The sequence below is a fragment of the Xenopus laevis genome, chromosome 2L (assembly GCF_017654675.1).
Source record: "Xenopus laevis strain J_2021 chromosome 2L, Xenopus_laevis_v10.1, whole genome shotgun sequence".
NCBI lineage: Eukaryota > Metazoa > Chordata > Amphibia > Anura > Pipidae > Xenopus > Xenopus laevis.
The window spans coordinates 12,236,575-12,246,197 of record NC_054373.1 but is presented as its reverse complement, the minus strand read 5'-3'; the positions used below and the strand labels follow the sequence as shown (position 1 = coordinate 12,246,197).

Genomic DNA, 9,623 nt, shown 5'->3' with positions numbered 1-9,623 from the left:
TCAAGGTGATTGTTTATTAACATTGTTCATCATTTGCTAGTGATAGTTCAAGGCAAACTAAATTTTTGGAGATTGAATTAGCTGCCTAGATCCCCAACACCCAGTCATCTGTTTGAATGAGAATTTCGAAAATGCCTGAATGGATATGCTATTTCATCTATTATTTTGCTTTCTGGTATGGACAGAATCAGAAAAAAGGCAAATAATTCAATCACCAAAAAAAAAGTGAACACCAGTTTCAGAGTCACTGAAATGACTTCCCCTTTAAAGAAGCAGTAGCACTAAAAATTAAAGTGAATTTAAGGTGTAAGCCGTGGTTATATTGATTTGTGGTTGTCTCTTGCATAAACTTCCTGTCCATTCAGCCTCAGGTCCCATTTTAGTGTTTTCTATACAAAAACAAGTGCAAGTATATGTGTATTTAACTAAAAAATATCATGCTTTCTACAAAAAGATACACAATTGTTAAATTAAAAAAACATAGGCTTTTTTTTTTTTGATTACAACTAAGTCAGTCACTATTGACAACAATGGCAGCTTACTGGCACCAATATGGGCCCATAATGACAGCCATCACGGCCAGTATCTGTCCTTAGACAGATATTGATCAGGAAGGATGAAAAATCCTGATGGACGAGGACTGCAATAAGCTTTTGATGGGATCCTCACCTGATGAGTCCACAACGGGGTCCTTATGTGTTCTGATTGTTGGCCCAAGGGGTCAAAAATTAAATGGACAATTTGGCCCATTACTTAGGTAGGCAGATTTTGCAAAGATCCATGTTCTACAACCTCCCAAAATCAGTGTTTAAGAATATAAGATGTACACATCCATTTGGGGCATTTTCTGGTGTTACTGGTTCTTTAAATATAAAAAGATTTTGGTTAATTTTCAGGAAATTAAGTGAATAGTGGAAATTAAACACAAGACTGTCTCCAAGATGAAGAAATTAGGGATGTCCAACCTGTGCCTATCAAATGTTGTTGAAGTGCAAAACCCAGCATCCCCTTAGCACAGTTTATAGCTGCATGGAGAGTCAATAACCTGCGCATTGCCTTCTGTATTGCTTGATTCAGATCTAGATTATGCATAAGGTAGTCTAAGCTCCTGCCTAGGACCCCACTGGTTCAAGGAACACAGAAGTGGCCAGAAGACCCAGTCACAGAAGCATAAGGTCAGTGCTGTCTATAGTGGTGGCATAACTCAGATGAGAGACTCAGGTTGGGCAACACTGATGTAAAGTATTATTATTATTATTACTACCATATTACTCAATCTATATACTATAACTCCATCTTTACTAAAACACCATATTAATACTCAATCTTGCCCTACTGTTGCCGTTTTGTCCTAACAATCTTATCTTACCTCACTGTAGGTCATTGTACTACTGTAGGCCATCTAACCCTACTGTAAACAATCTTTCTGCCTCTCACTCTCATGAACCATATTTGCTACTCTGTAGGCTCCTCTGTGTGTAGGATCCAGAAAGGGAGAGGTGACAAGTTGCAGAATTTTTCTTCAAAGTTCATACACAGTCATCAGGCTTTCAGACACTTCCTTCAATGATGTATATATGCAGTCAAATTTCAGAAAACACATTCGTCTAGAACTGATATGCTGGAACACATCTTGTGGATTCCGATCCCTTTGTTGATTCTTCAAGGCAAAATGTTTGCGATAGAAACATGCAGAAGGCTCATCTCTGCAGCAGAGAGTTAGACTTCAAATAATGAAGGCATCTCTTCTAGCATTACTACTAACTCAATATCTTCTTATAATAACAGTGCTGGAAGCTGTATCAAACTACACAGCAGGATCAGTGCTTCGGAAAGCTTCTTCTGTGACTTGACCACCCATGGTCATCCTGAAAAATTGTTCTCCAATTGATGTGTCTGTGCCAAAATATATTTCAAATTCAGATATATTCTTTACTTTTATTTATAAAAAAAAAAAAAAGAAGTTATAGTTATGAATGTCTTTTAAAAATAAAATGTTCTATCTGAAATGCTATGGGTACTTCTCTAGTATTATAGGCACCATTTAGGGTCCATCATTTCTTTGGTATAATGAGGTTTCTGAGCATGTCAAAAGAGTTGCCATCAGGATGCACTGAGACAATTTCCTTCCCTTCTTGTAGAACCTGAAGGAACCCGGAGTCATCTACTCCAATTATCCAAGATAACGGACCGTCGTCCCCACCCAGTCGGACCTTAGCACCACTGCAAGACAAAAGAAATTCATAAGTCACTATTATACTTTAATTCAGGATATACATGGTTGTACAGGTAATGTTATCATAAAGATAAAGCTAACACATTTGCTTTTTTAGCATTGTCCTAGAAATGATGGTTTATTTTTAGGGGAACCCTGAGGTCCCATCGCCCATCACGGGGTTACAGCTAGTGTTGGATATTGACAAGATGGATTCACAAGACGGATGCTACAAGAACTAAACTTGGGATTGTTGAATTCTTCCAAACTGGAGAGCTGCTGAAAATGATGAGAAACCTCAGCCCATCTGTCATAATTTTATGATGTAGTTTTTTATTTCTAAATTTCACTGTTTACACTGCAAACAATTCACTCTACAATATAAAATGTAATTCCTGAACCAGCAAGTGTATTTAGTTGTAACATTGGCGTGTAGGTGCATCTCAGGTCATTTTGCCTGGTCATGTGCTTTCAGAAAGAGCCAGCACTTAAGGATGGAGCTGCTTTCTGGCAGGCTGTTTTTTCTCCTACTCAATGTAACTGAATGTGTCTCAGTGGGACTTGGATTTTACTATTGAGTGTTGTTCTTAGATCTACCAGGCAGCTGTTATCTTGTGTTAGGGAGCTGCTATCTGTTTGTTTACCTTCCCATCGCTCTGTTGCTAGGCTGCTGGGGGGGGTGGCAGGGGGTGATAACACTCCAACTTGCAGTAAAGCATTAAAGAGGGACTGAAGTTTATCAGAGCACAAGTCACATGACTGGGGGCAGCTGGGAAACTGACAATACGTCTAGCCCCATGTCAGGTTTCAAAATTAAATATAACAAAATTTGTTTGCTCTTTTGAGAAATGGATTTCAGTGCAGAATTCTGCTGGAGCAGCACTATTAAATGATGTGTTTTGAAAAAAAAAACTTTTTCCCATGACAGTATCCCTTTAAACGCCACGCTGCAGTAGCGTGTTAAAGAAAATGCCTTTATATGCCTATCAGCAGCTCACAATATTCTTATCTAGGTGATAAGCATTGGCAACAGATATAGGCGGCAGTATAAGTCTAACATAGCTGTTCTGAAGGGGGCCATCAGGTGTACAATACCTTATCTCTGTGTTACTCTCAGGTATGTGAACCAGTTGAACTCCTGCCCTCAGTTCTGAGTAAATGAAAGATGAACAAACACTGAGCCACTCACCTGTGCAGCCAATATTTATAATAAGCAGGTAGGACTCCATCTGGTCCTTTGCTCTGAAATGTCTTTATGAGCCCTTCTAATGCCGTCACAGATCTGGCAATCAACGTGTCCACCCTCAGTGGTTCAATATTTGTTCTATAGCTCTTGTTATGCTGCGCAATGAGATCGTTGATACAAACAGTTGGGTTACTGTTGCTGACGTTGAACCCGCAGCCTATAAAAAAGGAAAACACTATTATAGTCCCATTTTAGTCAAGCAAGCCAACTGATGGTTGCCATTGGGAACAAGTGCAGAAAATAAAGAAACCTGTGCTATATTGAATGAATAAATCTCATTGGGTAAATTAAAATGGCTAAGCCAATCAACTGCCTGAAGAGAAGCAAGCAGTCCTAATGCCCAGTGGCATAACCCAGTCTTGTTCCTGTTGAAGTTTGGGACAGTCCACAAGATGGGTTGGGAGGCAGATGCTCCTTATTTCCATCAGGAAATGTGTTAGTGTTAAAGGAACCCAAATTAGAACCCAAAGGACGATTGTGGCATTTTTATTTCCCTTTGCACACTGCATGGTGCCTGGTAAACTAACCCTAGTGTGTTTCTGCTGCTTTGTTGATGTTTTCATGTATAGAAGCCCTATTCCCCAGTGACATTAGACTTCAACGTCTTGGTAAGAAGGCCACAGCCGTTGCTGGGTTCTAGTTAGGGAAGGCCCTTATAAGACTTGGGCAATGCTGAAAGTAGCACCTAAAAGCAGAAGTCAGGGGAACCAATTCAGCAGAACTATAATAATAACTTAATCTCTTTTAGAAACGGATACAAAAAACTCAATGAAACATAGTTTAATGACCACTGGCAACTGACAATTTTGCCATTCTAGAGCCTTGTTACTCCATGGAAGACTGAGGAAAAAGAAGATGAGGTAAATGAAACTGCCTACCAATTAGAATGTGGAAAGTATTTCCCATGAGCGTAGAATTCACCAGAACCCCACCAATCTTCATCATATCACCATAGTAAATGTCATTAGGCCATTTTACTCTCAGGTCAATATCCTGCAATGGGAATAACACATAAAAAAACCATTAGCATTATGTTTAAGATAAATCCTGTTGAGAACGCCAAAGTGTCTTAAAGGGAAATTATACATTATATATATATATATATATATATATATATATATATATATATATATATATATATATATATATATATATATATATATATATATGAATGCTGTGTTTTGAGTGTTACTCAATGAATGTAATTAAAGGTGGCCGTAGATGCATAGATAATATTATACGAAACAAATTTTCGTACGATATTCGGTGTATGTATAGTGTGAAACTAGCTGGCCGATATCGGCAGAAGATTTGGATACAGTCGGCTCGTCGATCGTTCTGGACTGAAAATTTTGATAGGGAGCCTCTGAAGGCACCCAAACAGGCACCCAAACATCACCCATTATTAGTGCTGAATCATCAGATACAGGTAGAATTCTATTGTTTCTACCTGTATATCTGACGATTCATCTCTACACGTGTGTATTGAAACAATGATCTTTCTTGGAAAGATCTTTTCCAAGAAAGATCATAATTGTTACGTCTATGGCCACCTTAAGACCTGATAAAAGGCTTACATAGCTTGGCTGTAGGTAATTTTTATGGCCAAGAGTCAGGAAAGATTTTCCTAAGCAATACTCACTAGCAGTTCAAGAAAAGTCTATGAACAATGTAAACCCATGGCCATGTTGGTGTTGGCCTCAAATTAAAGTGTATGAATCAGTATCACATCTTGATAAGCAGTGGGTGACATTATTGTATTTGTTTCCCTGCAAATTCCAAATTCTACCCTGAAATATTGTATTTGTAGGCAATCATATAAATGAACTACAGTAATAACAAATCTGTTGGCTAAATAATTATCTATTTGTTTCCCATCAGACAAATGGCTTAAGTGACTGTAACTGCAAAGGCAGCATTAAAATCAGAGCATATGTGTAAAAGCTTCCAAACTTCTCCCCATCAGCACTGAGAAGGTATTAAATAAAAGGCAAAACACTGTATTTTCTTTGCCGGTGAAATAACTGTATAAATTGTGGCATTTTTCAAAGCCCATACATCTGCTCGCATTTAGTGCCTGTGCTGCTAGCGTTTCATTGAGAGCTCCCCACGGGCAGTACTTAAGTTTGTGCCCCATATGGCTGAGAGAGATTTAAGGGGAAAATGCTTGAGGTTTGGGAACACCAGCAGGAGGTAGCACTTGACGTGAAAGATTACAGGGCTGCACGTTAAGGTAATGGATTGAGAACTGACTGATGTTGGAGAAATCGCCCATGACTTGCTGGCCACGCCAGCTTTCTAAGCTAAGGAACCCTTAAGGGGCTGATGGATGGAAGCTAGGCATGGTCATTCGAGGTAGAAACATAGGAGCTCCCAGTCCAGCCTGCAGTATATAAAGTCATAGTGTAAATGTGCGGAAGTCATTGGCTTTATGGAATATTGGAAACATATGGCTTGGTTAAGCACTCCTGTAGAATAGCAAAGGTTTATGGTTAGCAAATATCTGAACATGGTAACTGTTCTATAAAGAAGTATGAGGTGCCGGGGAAGACTGGATTTCATCAGGACAGACAGGTTCTTATTCTTCCAGATGACCTCTTGCACATAATATACACAAAAGACGTGTAAACCAGACAGGGCAAACTGGATGGAACGAGGAATCCCATCTGCTAAAACATTTTACAGATCCTGGGGTGTATATTAATATGCTGATCAAAGTTAAAGCATGTAAGTAATTAACACAATGGATCTTATATAAAATATATTCTCAGATCCCGACATAGGTCTAAAGAAAGAGCCATAGATAAGGGGAGGCAGAGCAGTCTTTAGGTGATCCAGTAATACTTGGTATATGTTGATCCCAACCAGGGTGCCATCATGGGGGCACAGGGGGTACAACTGTACCGGGCCTGGGCCTCAAGGGGGGCCCGGCTGTGCTGCACTTTTCAAATTAGCCGGACACCCCTTACCAGCAGAGAAGTGATGCACCTCCAAACAAATGTCCCGAATTGCCGAAGTCCCTAACGTAGCCAAAGCTGCAAAAACAACCGAAGCCAAGAAAAGACCCTGAAAAAAGACCCGGAGTTGAAGCCTTGAAGCTGAAAAAAGACCCAAAGCCATGAAAGTAGCAGAACCTGAAGACCCAAAGCTGCGAAAAAACCCGAAGCCACAAAAGGAGCCAAAGAAGCCGAAGAAGAACATAAAGGTAAGTTTCACTGAACACCAATGTGTTTTTTTTTTAATTTTATTAAACCCCTGGCCATCAATATTTTTTTTTTTTACTTGTAGGGGGGCCCTGACCACCAATGTTTTTTTATAAAAACTTTTATGGGGGCCCTGGCTGCCAAAAAAGGGGCCCTGATCACCAATGGTTTACTTCTGAGTGGGGAGGTTACGATTTTTAGAGCTGATGTCTGTGTGGACTTTTTACTGTGGTGTCGTCTAGGGGCGGGATCTGAGGTGGGACTTGGGGGCCGGGCAGGGGGCCCAGAAAATGTTGCTGTACAGGGCCCAGTCATTTCTGATGGCGACCCTGATCCCTACACCCAGGGAGCTGTATAGTCAAGGACCAGAGATTGGACAATACTATTCCATATTAATAATGGTCTCCATAGTTTGCATGGGGACCTTTCACTAATAAAACCTAGGGGTACAAATACTGGTTACAACAACGGGCACCACATGTTTCTGGATCAGAAATTAAAACAATAAATGTACTTGGAACTTAAAGTTAAAAGCTCACTGCCCCATGGAAGTTACCTCATATCCAGGTATGGACCTCACAGATTCCACCACTGCCAGGGACATCAGGTGTTGTACAAAAGCGATCCTCTGGCCCAGCACCGATAACAATGGGATTGAGACGTGTAACGTCATTAAGGCACATCCTTTAGGGCTGAGCCAAGCATTACCTCCTCGCCCTTTGGAAAGAGCAAAACAACATACAATTACTATACAGTCAGAACTTTCATGTCAGACCAAATCTTTAGTTGCAAAGCTGACTCCTAAGGTAGATCCAAGTTATTGCTGGAGTTAATTGGGATAGATGATAACAAATGGCAATGAACTAAAGTCTGATTGTTTCATTGTTTAGTCAAGTGACCCCTTATATAGCCTTGTACTGGTGTAACAATTGGAAATTCTGGGTCATAAAGAACGGTATAAGCTTTTGGCTTTAGGCTTTTGTGACTAATGCATTATCCTGAAGAATTTGTTGATATTGGGTTGAATTCATCTGACCCTCGACTTTAACCTGGGCCCCAGTCCCTGAATTAGCCACACAGCCCCGCAGCATGACAGGACCTCCACCAAATTTGACAGTAGATAGCAGGTGTTTTTCTTGGAATGCCGTGTTCTTCTTCTGCCATGCAAAGCGCTTTTTGTTATGACCAAATAACTAGATTTTTGTCTCATCAGTTCAAAGCACTTTGTTCCAAAATGACTGTGTCTTGTCTAAATGAGCTTTTACATACAACAAGCGACTCTGTTTGTGTTTGCGTGAGTGCAGAAAGGTCTTCTTTCTCATCCCCCTGCCATACACATGTTCTTTGTGCAAATTGTGCTGAATTGTAGAACGATGTACAGATACACCATCTGCAGCAAAATGTTCTTGCAGGTCTTTAGGTGATCTTTGGGTTGTCTGTAACCATATTCACAATCCTCCGCATATGCTGCTCCTGTATTTTTCTTGGCCTGCCAGACCTGAGTTTTACAGCAACTGTGCCTGTGGCCTTCCATTTCCAGATTATATTTCTTCCAGTTGAAACGGACAGTTAAAAGCTTTTTGTAGCCTTCCCCTAAACCATGATATGAACAATCTTTGTTTTCAGATCTTTTGAGAGTTGCTTTGAGGATCCCATGCTGTCACTCTTCAGAGGAAAGTCAAACAGAAGCACAACTTGCAATTGGTCACCTTAAATACCTTTTCTCATGATTGGACACACCTGCCTATAAAGTTCAAGTCTTAACGAGCTAATCCAACCAATTTGGTGTTGCCAGTAATCAGTATTGGGCAGTTACATGCATTCAAATAAGCAAAATTACAAGGGAACTCACATTTTTGCACAGCCAGTTTTTCACATTTGATTAAATCTCATACAACTGAATACTGCTTCACTAAAAATCTTTGATTGGTAGGTTCTTTTGACATGGCTGCACAATGGCACATAAAGCCAACAGGCACTTACAGCCTCATCAGTGTCAACTGTACTAAAGTAGAATCCTGTAATCACATGCATTTATTCCGCACATTAAATTACCCAACGATAACTTTCTAGGAAGACCCAACGGCAGAGAAACTTCATAGTGTGACCATAAAAAACAAACAAAACATCCCCATAAAAACCTACATTGGCTATGAAATTCAAAGCTTACACAAATACAGCACAGGAAAGCAGCCCTGACTCTCGATTCCCAAACAAACAGCACATTAAAGGATAACTTACAGGGCAGTTTTATTTTTTAATTGAAAGAACTCGACTGACCTTTGCCTTGAGTCTGATGAGCTGTGATGGCGATTAACCCCATTTCCTTGGGTTCGTGAAACATCAGCCTGCGAAGGATGGGAACACGGCCGGTCGGTTAGTACAGGAAGCCACAACAAATAAAAAGCTAATTAAGTGTGAAATGGGCAATCAGCATTACTTTGCAAGGATAATATTGTACGGGGAGGAGAGTCCTGCAGAGGCAGCCAACAGTGCATACAGAAAGATGTCGTATTAAAGTTCTCTTTATAATTGGGTCCAAGCAGTGACTCTCCAGGATTTGTTGAACTACAAAGTTATGTCATAGCAACAAAAAGTGATCCAATCCATCATTATTTAGGGAAGCACTACATCCGAGGCATATGTCTGTGGTCATTCTCAACCTGTACCTGCCCATTACTTTGTTGTATAATGAGTCGGATATACCTGACTTTAGAATGTATGCTTGTAAAAGTAATCGGCCCATGCCAACTTTGCAAACCTTAAAGGTTAAAACGCATCAGTTAATATTGCTGCTCCAGCAGAATTTTGCACTGAAATCTATTTCTCAAGAGAGCAAACTATTTTTTTATATTTAATTTTAAAATCTGACATGGGGCTAGAAATATTGTCAGTTTCCCAGCTGCCCCCAGTCATGTGATTGTGCTCTGATAAACTACAGTCACTCTTTACTGCTGTA

At 40.1% G+C, this 9,623-nt stretch overlaps 1 protein-coding gene across 2 annotated transcripts in view; it reads right to left on the bottom strand.

Moving 5' to 3' along the window:
* Positions 1 to 9,623, bottom strand: part of hlcs.L (holocarboxylase synthetase (biotin-(proprionyl-CoA-carboxylase (ATP-hydrolysing)) ligase) L homeolog) — a 125,437-nt gene continuing 115,814 nt past the window's right edge. For both annotated transcript variants that reach the window (XM_018245902.2, XM_041581548.1), the window contains exons 8-12: positions 8,945 to 9,012; positions 7,221 to 7,381; positions 4,340 to 4,454; positions 3,405 to 3,618; positions 1 to 2,223 (exon numbers count right to left, since the gene is read on the bottom strand). In XM_018245902.2, coding sequence (XP_018101391.1) covers positions 2,055 to 2,223; positions 3,405 to 3,618; positions 4,340 to 4,454; positions 7,221 to 7,381; positions 8,945 to 9,012 — 727 coding nt within the window. In that variant the 3' untranslated portion in view covers positions 1 to 2,054. The remainder of the gene's footprint in view (positions 2,224 to 3,404; positions 3,619 to 4,339; positions 4,455 to 7,220; positions 7,382 to 8,944; positions 9,013 to 9,623) is intronic.